We start from the raw sequence: 16,955 nt of genomic DNA, 5'->3' as shown, positions 1-16,955 counted from the left end.
AATATAAGAATTAAGAATTCTCATTTAAGTCAGTAATTGCATCTGGCAGACATTAGTAATGTTTTACAAATGCAATATTTTATGAACTTCTAATTCATACTATTATATTTGAGGATCTATATTTGATAGTGAAAACACATTCTATGTGTTTTCTTTTCCAGCTACATATTTTCTCCCCCTCATATTGAAAACATGTAATGTAGGTATCCCAAATCCATAAATCTCCTTTAGAAACATTATTTTGTTTCATTTAGAGACAAACAAGAATAAAAAGATTCTTATCCAACAGTGATCCCAACTTACTTTTAATATCCATCTATGTGCATTATTGTAGTAGAATAATAGATATTGCACATTCTAAGATGAAAGATGTTTGGCTCCTGACCAAAAGCCAATTATAATGGGAGAATTCACAATACATTGTTGGCTTAATGCATTTATGTATAAAATATATAAAATCAATCATCCCAATACTCAAATGGGAATTATGTTCTCATAAACTCTGATCTAGCTACTTATGGAGGCTTTACTAAGCATATAATCATTAGCAACGAGAGGAACAATCACTAGTAATCTCAACGATAATCATATTAATTTCATAATCAAGAACTTATGTACTCCATGTAATTATCTAAACATATTTGTAAACTTCAGGTTGCAAGTTGATCATAAACACCTGTGACCATTTTATAGATGCATCTTTCATTTATAGAGTATTATTTTGGTCAACATGGTGTCTAAATAGGCCCATATAAAGTTGATACATTATAAATCTGCACGGATCCGATTTTGAGCATAGCTAGTGATGTTCTCTTATTTAGTTCTTTTAAGAACAAACAACACATAAAAATTCTTGAATCATATATCATTTTTAAAGAATCTTCCGGTTCTTTAATAAATGACAATATACATTTTTCATGATACTTTGTATTATTATGATCCAGGATGATCTGACCGGTCATGCCAAACTATGAATGCATAAACTTCTGGTTTATTATAAAATTATTCTCAATTATTAGCAAACTTCTTATTACCATGTCAGATTAATTCATTTTTCACCTTAATATTCCATAAGGAATATGTTATCAATTATGAATTTTATCTTTAGGATAATAAATTATGATATAGCTCTTTTAGAGCGTTAGTTTTTATCTTTTACCCAAACGGTAGAAACTTGTGCACTCATGGAAGGTTGAGCGCTACTGGCTCTTCTGGAGCTTTTTTTCAAAAAGAATATGAGATATAAGGAATGACATTAATATAAATAATAACAAATTCCATCCAACATGATTCACACTTGTATTTAAACAATCTCCCCCTCAAGTGTGGGTCATATAAATATATTTTTCTTATTTTTGTATTTCAAATACAGTGAATAATATATAGTAAGCTAATAACATATCTTTAACTTGGAAATCCAAATACTTCATGATTCATATATAATAATAGATTTCAATCCAATTGAGCTATCACCTTAATACCCTTTGATAAGCAAATATTCTAATATATATGTTTGTGGGTCATCATTTTTCATTATCAATTCTTTTTCTACCCACAAAAATAATGGGGGGAACTACATTAGTTATTCAAGAACTATATCGATTTTGTTACTAGTTCTTCAAGAACTATATTAATATTTTGTTATTAGTTTTTCTAGAATTATATTAATTTTTTTGATTAAATATAGTTCTTCAAAAAGAAAATGCTATATATAGTTCTTCAGGAACTAAAATATATTATTATTTCACTATATGATATACTTCACTTTTTCTTATACTTAAAATATGAAGTATTATTTTTTGAACAAAAAATATATATTTTCTCGATATTTTGTTATTCAAAAATTTTATTTTTTGTATAGATTATGTAATGCTTCAAAACTTATTCATAAATTTATAAATTCAACAAAAATTTGAAAAGATCTATAAGAACTAAAATCAAACTATATAGTTACAAATATTTAAATCATAAGCCTTCAGGACTATTATAAGTCATTAGTCTTCAAGACTCTATTAGTAAATATATATATTTTAAAAATTATTTGTATCACTTGATATTTGAACCATAAGCTTTCGGGGATTTAAAAGCATCATAAATTATTATTTTCATGTCATTTGATAACATGAGTATAATGGTTGCTGGCCATTTAGTAATAGCATAATATTAATAAATATCAAATTGAATGTCAAGAATATATGAGAATAAGATAAAAATAAAACTTAAATTTCAAATTTAAATGTAACATGACATAAAGAGAAAAGATAAACTCTTTTACCAATACATATTTCACTATATAGTCATTAGTTTTCTGGGTTACATTATTTATAATTCTAATTGTTATAATTTTTCTTTTATAAACAAACCATATAGTGATCATTCTCATAATCAAAACTATATGGTTTCAGGCCATTTAATAAAAAAAATAAAGATACGTGGTATCTAGTTATTTAATTTCCAAATAAAAAAAGTTAAAGATATATGGTTTCTGACCATAAGATAAAAATTTGATGTTATATAGCTTCTAGCCAGTTAATAAAATAACAAAAATAAATAAATATTTATGACTTCTAGCTATAAGATAGAACATCAAAATTATATGGATGCGAGCCATTTAAAAGGATATAGAAAAATTCTATATATATGGCTTCTGGCCATAAAATAGAAAATTCAGTATGATATATAAATAAAGATAAATTAAATATATATGGTTTTTGGCCATAAAATAGAAAATTCAAATTATATGGCTTCTAGCCATAAGATGGAAAAGTTATTCCTAAATATTTCTAGTTATTTAATAAGATAAAATATCAAATATATATGGCTTCAAACCATTTAAAAAAATAGAAAATTAGCCATATATATGGCTTCTAGCTATAAGATAAAAAATCAAAATTATATAGCTTCTGGCTATAATATAAGAAATCAAAATCACATGGCTTTTAACCATTTAATTTGAAAAGAATGAAAAATCATAGTTATATGGCTTCTGGTCATTTAATTACAATGAGATGAAAATTTAGAATTATATAGCTTTTAGTCATTAAATTTTAGGTGGTAACTCTTTAAGGATACTGCTAGTATCTATTGGAATTTTGGGTTCCATCAAAATAGTGATGTCAGGTCAATAAGAAATAGATGGGAAAAAAAACCTCTTATCATAATTAGTTCAGAATGTATAATATTTATATCAAAATTAAATTATAGCAATAAAAAAAATAAAGCAAAATCTCCAATCACAGCCATGGAACCCGATGTTTAAAACAACGGTAGATAATCTTTTAATTCCATATAATGGCTTAGAATATTCTAGATAAATTGAATAGGAATACAAATACTCTGAAACACATATATATAATGCTTGAGACATTTTTATTTGAACAGAGCTAAGGATACTCTAGAAAAATAATAAAGATGATGCTCTAAAATTATGTTAGGGTAGAAAGGTATATCATACGCACCTTAATTAGAGCCTCGTGCTGATAACGTGTTATAAATAAAGAAGAAATATGAAAGAATCATACAGAGGAAGAGAGGATTAACAAGAGAGAGTATTTCTCATTCCATTTAGGAGTACTCAATACATTATACATGGCCTCTATTTAGGCACAGTTTTATACCTTTGATAGAATCTACAGATTACATAATAATACGAGATAATTGTAGGATATATATATAATGGGAGATATTGGAGATTATAGAAGATATAGAAGATAATGGGAGATATATGGACATCCGCAGAGATATTATTATATTCATAACAGTTAGAAACATTTATAACTTATTTAGTCAATTATATATTTACTTAAAAAATTAATAAAATTTACATTCAAAATTTTTATGTCTACATTTACTAAATTACTTAATGTTCTATCCAAATATGACAAAAACATTAAAAGTTGAATTTTTACAAGAAATAAAAATAAAAATAAGGAAAAATAAAAAATTTAAATTATTCAAAAAAATTTGGCCAAAATATTTTTTTTTTAGAATATAGTTAACTAAGTTAACTATTTAGATTTAAGTTTATGCTTTTCAAAATAGAGTGGAAATCTATATAATCAGAGTAAAATGCAAAAGAGATCAGAATATTTTACTCTTATGATAAATACTCATGAGATTTTCTTTTTTAAATGAAGAACACAACATTATTCTGTTTTATTATTAAAATTTAAATCAATATGGACATTTGGAATACTTTTTTTTTGCTTTATATTTAAGTTTGGAGGTTGAAAAATGAATTGCAAATTCCATTCCATCAGGGACCATAACCCCCCCGGGGTTTGTACCCCGTTTTAACAAACAAATTTTTTGAATTTAATATTTTAATATTTTTAATCTTTGAATTTTTATCAATTTATTTAACTTTATTCAAAGTTTTAACATTGTCTCTTAACTTAAAAAAGTATATTTTTAGTTATTTCTAAAATCTTTAGTGTTAAATTTTTTTTTATAATAATCATGATTTTCTTGAAAACTAAACTTAAGATGTTAGCACTTCAGAATATTTTATTACCATTTAAAATCTCAATATCATCATTTTTTATTTATAATCATAGGATAGAAAGACTAAAAATATACTTTTTAAAGTTAAAAAAAACAAATTAAAACATTGTATAAAATCAAAATCAAAAGACTAAAAATGCAATTAAACCATTTAGCTATGATATAAACTAGATGTCAATGTGGGTAGGATCTAGCGAAAGCTAGAAAGTGCTAGCCCTTGGGGGAAAAAATATCAATGCTCTTCTTATCTGCTAGGTACCAGATAAAAAAAGTTGTCATCCATGGTAAAAAAGCTAATAATTCTTTTTTAATTTAAAATGAAAAAAGAAAATTTAAGGGAGGGGATGTAGCACATATATTTTAAGCAAGGCTTAAAGCTGTCAATTGTACATCCAATTTCCAAAATTCATCACCATGGACTGAATGCTTGTACAAAAAACACACAGTAAAGAAAAGGAGGAAGAGGAAGCCACGGCTAAACCCAAAAATAAATCCTTGAACCAACCCAACAACATGCTCATCCTAAAGACCCAAGGGTATCAAATCGCATATGAATGTAATTTGTCAATACTTAATTTTTAGAGTTTAACAAAGTCACATATAAAGAATCATGAAGAAGATTTGAAAATTTTTATGACAAACTACAATACTGATCACAACTTAACTTGACGTCTAAAGAATCAAAACAAGAATACAACCAACCAAATCTTCAAGATCTTTAAAACTAAACCCTTCTACCATTTATTAACAAGATCTATAATAAACAGCAGGTATTCTGTATTACTTTTCTAATCCTATTTATAAGGCACTTCCAACATATTTCACACAGACAAAAAAAAACCTTAAACTTTATTAATTATCATTTAAAATTTAATGACATTCCAACTTTATCCCTATTTAATATACATTATACCTCATATAAACAAAATCAACACAATAATAAATGGGGGTAAAATTGTACATCCACACAAAAAATTTCTCTCAGTGCCCTATAAATAAGATCAAAAAATACCTTCTCTCTCTGCCCTATAAATAGGACCAGAGGAGTATGTCGCAACTATCATACAATGACTGCTTGCATTCATCCTCGCAGAGCTCAAACCTATCAACAATTTTTGACCACCTCTTCTCAAAGATCAGTGATGAGCATTAGGAAAGACATTTAAAATAATTGTCTTTAATGTCTTGTCAAGATCAATGATGACCACTTCTGGAGCCTGGCGACCAACTGCTTTCAGCCAAGAACAAGCAGCAGCAGGTTCATCTGATATTAAGGCACAACCAAACAGTATAAATTGATAATGCAGGTTTACTCCAACAAAAACCAGAAGAGGTAACTTAATTCCCCCCCCCCCCCCCCGACACATGCGCTTGAAATTAAGCAACTAAAGATGTGAGAGGAGAGGAATTATTAGAGTGAAGTACGTTTGGCGCTATGATTTGATGGAATTACTATAGGGAGGAGTGGAATTCTAGGTGTCATTTTGGTGATAGATGCTCGTGTGAGTGCCTTGCATCAAACTTTGTCAAGACAAAAAAAACAAAAAGAAACCACCAGTAAAACCAAAAGTAATACTCACCCGGTCCTAAATATAAGACCCTTTTTGTAGAGTACACTACAAAAAGGGTCTTATATTTAGGATTAGAGGAGTATACACACACAAAACATATGACTAAAAAAAAAAATTAAATTGCAATCAGCGAGTAGAGCAAAACAAATTGTTTCCAGAAAAAACAAATTTGTCAACTTCTTTCATCATGAACACAAGTGACACATACTTGGAGTAGAGTGACTAACCTTCTTTTATCATTTCAAGAGACCTTGACGAATAATTCATCAATCAGATTCCTTGCCTCATCATTCTCACCTTTTTCCAAGAGAGGGATAATAAGTGTTTTAAAAGTTATAGCATCAGGTGAACATCCTTTCTCTTTCATTTTATAGAGCAAGCCCTTTGCCTCATCATACAGACGCTCTTTACAAAGTCCTTTGATCATAGCATTATATGCTTGCACATTCAATGGATGGCCATTAACCAAAAGATGCTGGAAAATCTGCCATGCATCATTTAACCTGTTACCCTCACACAAACCATCAATAAGTATGGTATATGTGTAAGTACTAGGCCGAATTCCTAGATTAACAATTTGCTTATATAATATAATTGCTTGGTCAAGATGTTGACTTTTGCAAAGTCCATCTAATAAGATATTGTAAAATATTATATTTGGAGTATGTCCACTGACATGCATCTCATAAATAATATCTTGAACATCAGAGATTCTACCTGACTTGAACAAACCGTCGATAAGGGAGCAGTAGGTGACAATGTCCGGAGTCAAGCTTGTGCGACACATTTCTTTGAAGAGATTCATGGCCTCATCAACCATCTTCATTTTACAGAATCCATTAACTAAAATGGTATAGCTAATAATATCAGGAGCTAAACCACTATTGACCATCTTGTTGAATAGTTTTTTTGACTCAAGGAAATTATTGAACAAAAAGTAACCATCCATCAAAGAGTTGTAAGTAACATGATCAGGCTTTGTACCATACTTCATCATCATGGCAACAAGAGCTTCAGCTTTAGTCATACTTCCTTCCTTACAAAATGCATCGACCAATATATTAAAAGTCCAAACATCAGGGTTGACGCCCTTAAGTATCATTTCATTAAGCACTTTGGCAGCTTCTGGCCATTTATTAAGGACGCAAAAACCGTTTATGAGAGAGCTATAGGTCATAACATTAGGAGATATTCCATGATCAATCAGTTCATGAAATAAATCACAAGCTTCAGTTATGAGTCTTTCCCTGCAAAAGCCATCAATAATCATAGTATACATAACTAAGTTAGGCTTAACTGGTCCTCTCGCCATTTTTATGAGTAATTTAACAGCAGCTCTTGTTTTCCCAATCTTACATAGTCCATTGATCAGTGTGCCATAGCTAATTGCATTTAACTGAAATCCTTTTGCTATCAAATCGTCATGAAAATCCAAGGCTTTTCCAACGTCATTATTGATGCAAAGGCCCTTCATTAGTGTGGTCAAAGCAATCGTATTTGGTTGATAGCCCATCTTAAGAATCTTGCCCAAGGCAGAGAAAGCAGAAGCCATTTGACCCAAATGGCAGTAACTATTAATTAAGATGCTCAGCGTTACCAGAGATGGCGTGAATCCCTTAGATTCCGCTTGTGCAAAAAGGGAGATAGCTGTTCGATGATGTTTCAACTTTGCAAGAGCTCCTAAGATCTTATTAATTTGTATTATCGAGGGTTGGGGCCACACATGAAGCAAGCGATTAAAAGAAGAGACGGCCTCTTCAATGTTCTGAGGATTCGTACACTTGGAACGGAAACAGAAATGGGGAGTAAAGGCATGCAGGGAAGAAAGAAGGAAGGTAGATGTAGACGTTGCAGAAAACATAGGAAATCGGAAGAAGACGTACCGTGAAGGAGCTCTGCAAAATGACATCTTCAGTTGCATTCAGAATTCAGATTCAGATCCTCGACCAAAGAATTCAACGAGGAAGACGAAGGCGTGCTTGCCACCAGAGACGCACCGAAATTTTCTTCGGATAGGTTTTGCCGTATGTAACATTTAGTATTAGCTTTTCGAGACAGCAATAATGCCAAATAAAAAAGAATTAGTAAGGAAATTATTTTAATCCTGAGTAATTTTTTCGCTAGCCTAAGTTTTATAGTTTTTTTTGTTGGAGTTTCAATGTATAAGTGTGTCAAAAGAAGTTCAATATTACTCAAGATTGAGAAAACCTTAGTAGCGTTTACTAAGATGTGAGTTTGAACTAATAAAATTGTTGAGAAGAGAAGTTTTTAGAACTGACCGTTAGAGATGACGGTTGAAGCATTTATGTATTTTAATTAGTCGGTTTTATTTTTTCATAAATCATATTCAGTGCCTTAATATATGTTTTAATTCACCTTAATTAATTGTTTAAAAACCGCTCATTTAATTGTTATTAAAATCATTTTTAATCACCATTATGGTAGCCCAAAGGTCACATATCATCTGCCTATAAAAGGCGATGCGTGGTGCATGGTCAGTGTGTGTCGAGTTCTATCCCCGAGCTCTTCTCCTTTCTCTTTTTTCTCTTGAGTTTTAAATTTCTGCTGTTCTGTTACCTTGCTCCACGCAAAAAGGGTTCGTTTAATCTTAGGGAGTGCCGCATTTTATTCTAACCTGTGTGGCGGAATAACTCTTAAAGACAGTGTTCTCGGACACGACTTGAACCACATTCTTGTTATTTTTGCAGGTCTTGCCTACATTTTTTGCCAACCTAAGTTTTATAAGTTAATTTTTTACCTCAATTTATTATAGGTTAATTTTAAGAGTATTCTGATTTGGTTTCAATTTTAATCATATTCATATATGATAATTATTATTTTTAATTTATGTATCACTTTTAAAAGAAGCAAGGAAACCAAGGCATTTCATTATTTATATCGTTGTCAAAAAAATTATTATTTGTATCATTTTGACTTCATTCAAAAGAAAAGGCGGTGGGGATCTCTTGAAATGGATGCCTCTGCTTTTTAACTTTTGGTCGCGAGATATATGTGTCTATATTAACATTAAAATTTCAATTAAAATGAGATTAAATAAGTTAAATAAATTATTTAACTATAACTGTATATTATATAATCTATATGAAATATTTGAGTGTATCATTAGATTATACATTTATGATCACAAAGTAAGAACTTGCAGCGGCCATTAATACACTAGCTGGTGAGTAGAATTGGCCGTGACTCGAACTGACAACAACACAACCAATAAGGGAGAGGATGCACGAATTGGCCTATGGGCTACAAATTGCTTTTTGACTTATAGAATTTATCCATCATAGTCAGATTCCTTTACCTGCCTGCTCCAAACAGTTCTGAACTATTTTTTAGTTTGATTTCATATATTGATTGAATCAGTCATAAATCTTCATTGTGAATCTTCTTATGCTGTTGAGATAGGATTTTTTAAAAAAAGGGAGGAAGCACCATTCCCTTTCATATTTTCTAATAAGGAGAAATAAAGTGTTTATGAATCAGTGACTAGAGTTGCTTGGACATATAAGAAATTTTATGGCGTTTAGAAGAAAAGATATTTTTTGTCACTGAACCAAAAAAAAAAAAGAAGAGGATATTTTGTCAGCCTTATTTTAACGGTGTTTAAGAGTTATTTTGGGATTAAATGATGATGTGTAAAATTAATTTAGCTGTCATAGTTTGATTGGCTAACTTGACATACTGGACTTAAGTAACTTGATATAAGTTTTGTCCATATATATATATATATTTGGGTTACGAACGCTAAGAATTATCTCTTCAAAATACCACGGCAGGCAAATTACTAGATTTTTTTTTTTCCGGGATACAGAAGGGGGCTAAGGCCCTAAAACAGCAAATAAACTGAGAGTGGCGGAATCTAATCCCAGGCAATCATTAGCAACCCCTTGAGAGCAGCCCATTGCTCTGCTTCAAACGCACTACAAATGCGAAGGCTATGAGAAAATTCCACAGTCCACGAGCGCATATGATCTCTAAAAACACCCCCACAACTAGCTCGGTTTCTAGAAGAGGACATCACTCTATCAACATTTAATTTAACCCAATTCAAGGGTTGACGTTGCCACGCATGCCGTGGGGAGTTGGACAATTGAACAAAGTCAATATTCTGCAAATGAACAAAACTTTTTTCAGTTTTGAGTAATACATCAGATGCAAGCCCCTCCTCAGATGGAATCTTCCTTTTTTGCTCCTCAGCCTCCGGTGTATTAGCAGCGGTTCCCAGCTATTGTTCCCTCCTATAAGGGCAGATTCTTATGCGTTACTCACTCGTCCGCCACTCTTCCTTTCGTTGGGGAGTTAGACAATTTAACAAAGTCAATTTTCTGCAAATGAACAAAACTTTTCTCAGTTTCCCAGTAATAGAAGAGGCAGGCTCCAAAGGTCTAGAGAAATCAGTCTTAAAGACAGCTTCATTCCTCCATTTCCAAAGTTTCTGAGTGGTTACACCCCCAACTTAAATCCCAGTTTCCCAAGGCATGAACACCAAAATCTCTTTTCAGATTTAAAGCAAACCAATCATGAATATGAACAGCGAAAAAAGAAGATAAATACCTAGGGTCGAAAAGCTGAAGTAGAGGACCAAAGGTTTATCCAGACATTAGCAGGCAATCTGTTACTAAAAGCAATCCACATAAAAACCCAGTAGCATTCCAAGAAAGAGCATCCTCACCAGCTTCAAGCATTAGAGGTAGCATGGAAATAAGTGTTGGTAAGATTTCACTGGGAATGATAGGAACTAGGCACTCGAAGTCCCAAGCACCAAAATCAATCGAGTCAGCAACTTTATTTTGCTCTCCTTCCAAAGTCAGAGGTTTTCTACACACGGATTTTAAAGACTTATCAGGGAGGAGCCATTGATCAGTGAAAATGAACTGATTTCCCATTTCTAATTGTCCATTTCATTCGATAACTAACTAACAATACAAGTTCTACCCAATTCGGATGAGAAACAAAACGTGTAAAAAGATAGTGCTTACAAGAATCTCAGAAAGTGTTTGTTTAATATTTATCAATTATCATAATTGCTATTCATTTGTTCAATATTTATCAACCATCAATTGTGCTTCATAAAATTATCACTTCAGCCTTGTGCTTCAAAAAATTCATTTAGTAATTTAGACATTTAAAAGGAAAAAAAAAATGAAAAACAATAGGTGTTGATCATAGTGAAAGGGACTTTAGCTGTTCAAGCACGAGTTCTTGAGTTCGAGTCCTAGTCCATGTGAATGCAAAAAACGTCTTTGTAAAAAGTTAATTAAATTGGGCCCAACTTTGATCGAATCTAACCTAGTCAAATACCCATATAAAAGGGAAAAAAACAAGAAGGATGCCAATTATTGCCAAAGGTGTTATTTAGGATAGTCAAGCATATGATCCTTAATCTTATAAAGATAAGTAAAGCTCATACAGATACTTAATTATGTTTATAGAGTTGTAATGCATAGAGTATAATAGCGTTATATAGTATACATGATGAACATAAGGCTTACTGATATTGTAGTTATGAATTATCAATTATGCCGCTACAAGTTTGACATTTTTTTCAAGGCATGCTCCTTTAAGTTACTAGAGTGCTTTAGGCTTGTTGCTACCAAAACCATTAATACTAAAGCTTACCTGAAGTTACAGCTTTTGTTTCTTAATGACCACTCATCTTCTTAGAACTTTCACTTGATGCTTATGGATTAGATGCTTCTACCAAAAACATACGGTTTAAGATGGGTAGATGTGAAAATAGTTATAAATTGGTAAATGTGAAAGAGTAATAGTAAAAATCAATCATATAATTTTTTAACTAAATTATACGGTTTAAGAAAACAGTTAAAATTAGTTAAAAATAATTAATATGTAGCAAATATAATTTTTTTAAATATACTCCTATATATAAATGGGTAGATATGAAAGAAAAATAGTGAAATAAATAAAAATATATATTAAATGTATTAAATTAGGGATAAAATAGATAATAATATATTAAATGCTCTGATAAATTCAAAAAAATCTTATAAAAAAGAACATACATATTTAAAAAATTGAATCTTATAGGGGACGGAGGAGTTTAACATTTTACTACTGGTATTAGTTTTTCGAGGCAGTAAATAATGCCAAATAAAAAAAGAAGTCACGAAGGAAATTATTTTAATTCTAAGTAATTTATTCCTTATGTTTATCTATTATAAGTTATTTTCTTACCTCAATCTACCGTAGCTTAAGTTGAAGAATGTTCTCGTTTGGTTTCAATTTTTTCTGCCATCATAATTTGGTTTCAATTTGAATCGTATTCATATATGAGAATTATTTGTTTATGTATCACTTTTAAAAAAATCAAGTAAAGCAAGGCATTTTATTATTTATATCTCACTCCAAAAAATTATTATTTACTACCTCTGGTCCTTAATATAAAGTATTGTTTAATTTTTATTTTGATTCTAAATATAAGATCCCAATATACTTTGTCTCTCATATTTATGTATTTTTTTCAAGATAACCCTTCTAATAATGGTAGTTCTAGTTAATACATTTAATTAGTAAAAATATTTTAAAAAAGATAATATTTATTTATTACAAATAACTGACTTAACTTATTTTCTTAATGTACTCAAATTAATCAACTCTAGGACCAAAGGTGGTAAAATGGGGGTGGGGTCTATTGACATGGATGTCTGTATTTTTTACTTTTAGCCACGAGATATATGTGTCTATTTTAAAATTAAAATTTCAATCAAAAGTAAGATTGAACAAGTTAAATAAATTATTTAATTATCACTTATATGATCTATCTAAAATATTTGAGTGGATAATTAGATTATATATTTATAATCACATATTATGTATTAGTTTCTGATTTAAGAAAATTAGTTTGAAAAAAAATAAATATAAGTAAGTAATTTATTTAATCTTTTCAAATTAGTTAATTAGATCTTATATTAAAAATTTAAGATAATATAATTGATAGTTTACTTTAACAATAGTCAAGTTTAAATAACAAAACAACTCTTAAAAAGTAGAAAATTATTAGATATTGGTAACTTATTTAAATACTTGTATCAACCTCATATCTTTTTTTCCAACACAATATTATGGGACCGGAAAAATACAAAAGTAACACATTATTACAAAAGAGTAATGAGACCTTCTCTTTTCACAGTATTCTGTTTTGCTATTAAAATTTAAATCAATATTGGGTAATTTGGGTGAGTGAGTACAAAGAGATACAAATACTCTCTAGTTATAAACATAAGACAATTTCACAGTCCCAAAAAAAAAAAAAGTAAGACTGTATGCTTATCCAAAAGGTCCAAGGTATCAAATAGCATATGAATATACTTCTCCGGTCCTAAATATAAAACCCCTTTTATAGTGTAAATTATATTACAAAAAGAATACTAAATTTACATTACAATTTAAGTCTTATATTTAGGAATAGAGGACTAATTTGTAAAGGCTTAATTTTTTTCAGAGTTTAACATGCAAGTCACATATAAAAAAATGAATCAAAGCCATTACAGTTATGTCATATATTGACTTTTTTCCTTCATCAATCCCCCTCTATAATGGCACGTCATCATCAGTGCCAGGAAAATATGAGCAAGGAACTAAAGGAAACTCCAATCAGAATGCATAATGGCATCCCCTAATGCACAAATTTTGACTGGTTATCTTAATTTCAAGGAGTACATGTAGAAATTTCTCCTTTCATATAGGAGAAAAGAAGCAAAAGACTGATGATATACTGAGTATGAACTAATGGAAAATGAAGAACATTTGAAAATTTTTATGGCAAACTACAATACCCTGATTAAAACTAAACATATAGCCCAGGGAATCAGAACTACAACCCAACCAACCAACCAACCAACCAAACACCTCTGCAAGATCTTTACCACTGAACCCTTTTACCATTTATTAACAAGATCCATATAAACAACAGATATTCTCTATTATGTTACAACTTTCATCTGATATTAAGCCACACCCAAGCAGTATAAATTGATAGTGCATATTTACTCCAACAAAAAGCACAAGAGGTAACTTATATTTGTTTCTAACACAGATGGTGTCAAAAAAGACTACATCACAAAAGATTTTTCAGACGTTGATCCTCACCAATATCTACTGCGCAAAAGAAATTTGAATTCATACTGCACATCTGCACCCAAAAATCAAGTAGAAGCTTGGCATCCCCTCACTCCAGGCCCCAATTCAGACCAACCACGGTTTTGTATTCAGCGAACTGTCTAGCCATTGCAGCAAAAAATTTTCTTGTTTGCTCACCGACAGCTTAAGCTGGTAAAAGCTCTTGACCAAAAAAAAAAAAAAAGCTGGTAAAAGCTCATGATTACATTCCTTCACAAAACTATGCATTACCCATTTTCCATCAAGCCTTCTTTTTACATGCTTGCTTGCTTTACAATCAGTCTTAGAACAAGATCTTCGACCAGTTGAATTTTCAGCATCTTGCTTTTTCTGTCGGGCATGTGTCGATTGAATGATTTGCCATGCTCTCTCTCTCTGTTCCATACCTGGAACAAGCAAATTTTGCATTTATAGATTCTCGTGCTTAAGTAGGCCTCTTAAATAGTGATGAACCTGAAAAAGTCTAGGGTGCATGGAGCTTTTTAGATGCGCTTGCAAAAATGATGAAACTAAGCAACCAAAGGTGAGAGAGGAGAGGAATTACAGGAGTGAGATATGTCTAGTGCTCTGATCTGATGGAATTACTATAGGGAGAAGAGGAATTCTAGGCGTCAGTTTGGTGATAGATGCCAGTGTGTGTGAGCATGTTCCATCAAGCTCATGTAAAGCCATAAAAAAAAAAAAAAAAAGAAACCACCAGTTACAACAAAAGTAATAAATAAATAAGTAAAACATATGACCTTACAAACATCACTACAGCCAAACTTTTTCCCCTAAAAAAACACATTGGCCACCCTTTTCCATCATGAACACCGGTAACACAAAATATGGAGTAGAGTGACAAACCTTCTATCATTTCAAGAGACCTTGCTGAATAATTTGTCGACAAGATTCTTTGCCTCATCATTCTCACCTTTTTCCAAAAGAGGTATAATAAGTGTTTCAAAAGTTATAGCATCAGGTAAGCATCCATTCTCTTTCATTTTATAGAGCAAGCCCTTTGCCTCATCATATAAACGCTCTTTACAAAGTCCCTTGATCATGGCAGTAAATGCTTGGACATTCAAAGGATAACCATTAGCCAAAAGAAGCTGGAAAATCTGTTGCGCATCACTTAATCTGTTACCCTTACACAAACCATCAATAAGTATGGTATATGTGTAAGTATCAGGCCAAATTCCTTGGTTAACAATTCGCTTAAATAATGCAATTGCTTGGTCAAGATGTTGACTTTTGCACAATCCATCTAATAAAATACTGTAAAATATTATATCAGGAGTATGGCCACTACCATGCATCTCATAAATAACATCTTGCACATCAGAGATTCTGCCTGACTTGAACAAACCGTCGATAAGGGAACTATAGATGATAGTATTGGGAGTCAAGCTTTTATGACGCATTTCTTTAAAGAGATTCACGGCATCATCCACCATCTTGATTTTACAAAGTCCATTGATCATAATGCTGTAACTAATAATATCAGGAGCCAAACCACTATTGACCATCTTATTGAGTAATTCTCTTGACTCACCAACATTATTGATCAAACAGTAACCGTCCATTAAAGAGTTGTAAGTAACATGATCAGGCATTGTACCATACTTCATCTTCATGGCAACAAAAGCTTCAGCTTTAGTCATACTTCCTTCCTTACAAAATGCATCGACCGATATGTTAAAAGTATACACATTAGGGTTAATGCCTTGAAGTATCATTTCATTGAACAATTTTGTAGCTTCTGCCTTTTTACCCATGACACAAAAACCATCTATCAAAGAGCTGTAGGTTACAACATTAGGAGATATTCCGTGATCAATAATTTCATGAAATAAATCACAAGCTTCAGTTATGAGTCTTTCCCTGCAAAAGCCATCAATAATCGTACTATACATAACTAAGTCAGGCTTAACTGGCCCTCTCGCCATTTTTATGAGTAATTTAACGGCAGCTCTTGTTCTTCCAGTCTTACATAGTCCATTGATCAGTGTGCCATAGCTAATTGCATTTAACTGAAATCCTTTTGCTATCAGATCGTCATGAAAATCCAAGGCTTTTCCAACGTCATTATTGATGCAAAGGCCCTTCATTAGTGTGGTCAAAGAAATCGTATCTGGCTGACAGCCCATCTTAAGAATCTTGCCTAAGGCAGAGAAAGCAGAAGCCATTTGACCCAAATGGCAGTAACTATTAATTAAGATGCTCAGCGTTACAAGAGATGGCGTGAATCCCTTAGATTCCGCTTGTGCAAAAAGGGAGATAACTGTTCGATGATGTTTCAACTTTGCAAGAGCTCCTAAGATCTTAGTAATTTGTATTATCGAGGGTTGGGGGCGCACATGAAGCAAGAGATTAAAAGAAGAGACGGCCTCCTCAATATTCTGAGGATTTGTCGAATTGGAATGGAAACAGAAATGGGAGTCGGGGCATGTGAGGGAGGAAGAAGGAAGGTAGACGTAGAAGCTGCAGAAAACAAAGGAAATCGGGAGAAGAAATACCTTGAAGGAGCTCTCCAAAATGACATCTTCAGTTGCATTCAGAAATTCAGATCCTTCAACAAAGCTTTCCACTGAGGATTGGGCGGTCGACGAGGTCCGAAAATTCAGAATCCTGGGGCTTTCTTATTACTGATTTTTCTTAATTATAACATTTTAGTACTGGTATTAGTTTTTGGAGGCAGTAAATAATGCCAAATCAAAAAAAAAAAAAATCAAGACGGAAATTATT

At 31.4% G+C, this 16,955-nt stretch overlaps 2 protein-coding genes and 1 long non-coding RNA gene across 10 annotated transcripts in view; all 3 read right to left on the bottom strand.

Annotated features, from left to right (window-relative positions):
- LOC114758457 (pentatricopeptide repeat-containing protein At1g62670, mitochondrial-like) overlaps positions 1–8,458 on the bottom strand; it is a 53,752-nt gene extending 45,294 nt beyond the window's left edge. The window contains exons 1-3 of one of the 7 annotated variants that reach the window (XM_028947496.1): positions 8,451–8,458; positions 6,302–7,587; positions 5,498–5,767 (exon numbers count right to left, since the gene is read on the bottom strand). In XM_028947496.1, coding sequence (XP_028803329.1) covers positions 6,316–7,587 — 1,272 coding nt within the window. In that variant the 5' untranslated portion in view covers positions 8,451–8,458 and the 3' untranslated portion in view covers positions 5,498–5,767; positions 6,302–6,315. Of the gene's footprint in view, positions 1–5,497; positions 5,768–5,928; positions 6,014–6,301; positions 8,022–8,450 lie in introns of those variants that run through there. The other 6 variants (XM_028947493.1, XM_028947498.1, XM_028947497.1 and 3 more) reach the window with 6 other exon arrangements.
- A 1,436-nt stretch (positions 8,459–9,894) lies between these two features.
- On the bottom strand, positions 9,895–14,381 carry LOC114758465 (uncharacterized). The gene is made up of 4 exons (XR_003741804.1): positions 14,199–14,381; positions 11,709–11,786; positions 10,762–10,907; positions 9,895–10,414 (listed from the first exon to the last, which is right to left on the bottom strand). It is a non-coding gene; the product is annotated as an uncharacterized LOC114758465 (long non-coding RNA).
- Positions 14,382–14,420: 39 nt separating this feature from the next.
- LOC114758463 (pentatricopeptide repeat-containing protein At1g63330-like) lies at positions 14,421–15,822 on the bottom strand. 2 transcript variants are annotated; one of them, XR_003741803.1, is made up of 2 exons: positions 14,773–15,016; positions 14,421–14,614 (listed from the first exon to the last, which is right to left on the bottom strand). XR_003741803.1 is itself a non-coding variant. In XM_028947510.1 (2 exons), exon 1 carries the CDS (start codon positions 15,791–15,793, stop codon positions 15,086–15,088), a length of 708 nt encoding a protein of 235 aa, XP_028803343.1. In that variant the 5' UTR covers positions 15,794–15,822; the 3' UTR covers positions 14,421–14,614; positions 15,075–15,085. The 2 variants fall into 2 exon arrangements, 1 of the variants encoding a protein (XP_028803343.1); XM_028947510.1 differs by lacking the exon at positions 14,773–15,016 and adding an exon at positions 15,075–15,822.
- Positions 15,823–16,955: the final 1,133 nt, after the last annotated feature.

This window comes from Neltuma alba, unplaced genomic scaffold, assembly GCF_004799145.2.
Source record: "Neltuma alba isolate B1F8T4 unplaced genomic scaffold, ASM479914v2 tig00010701_pilon, whole genome shotgun sequence".
NCBI classification, from domain to species: domain Eukaryota; kingdom Viridiplantae; phylum Streptophyta; class Magnoliopsida; order Fabales; family Fabaceae; genus Neltuma; species Neltuma alba.
Note: the sequence above shows the minus strand (reverse complement) of the source record. Positions and strands in the feature narration are given on the sequence as shown.

Coding starts and splice junctions, on each gene's coding strand:
- LOC114758463 (XM_028947510.1), bottom strand. CDS start 15,793: ATGGACGGTTACTGTTTGATCAATAATGTTGGTGAGTCAAGAGAATTA.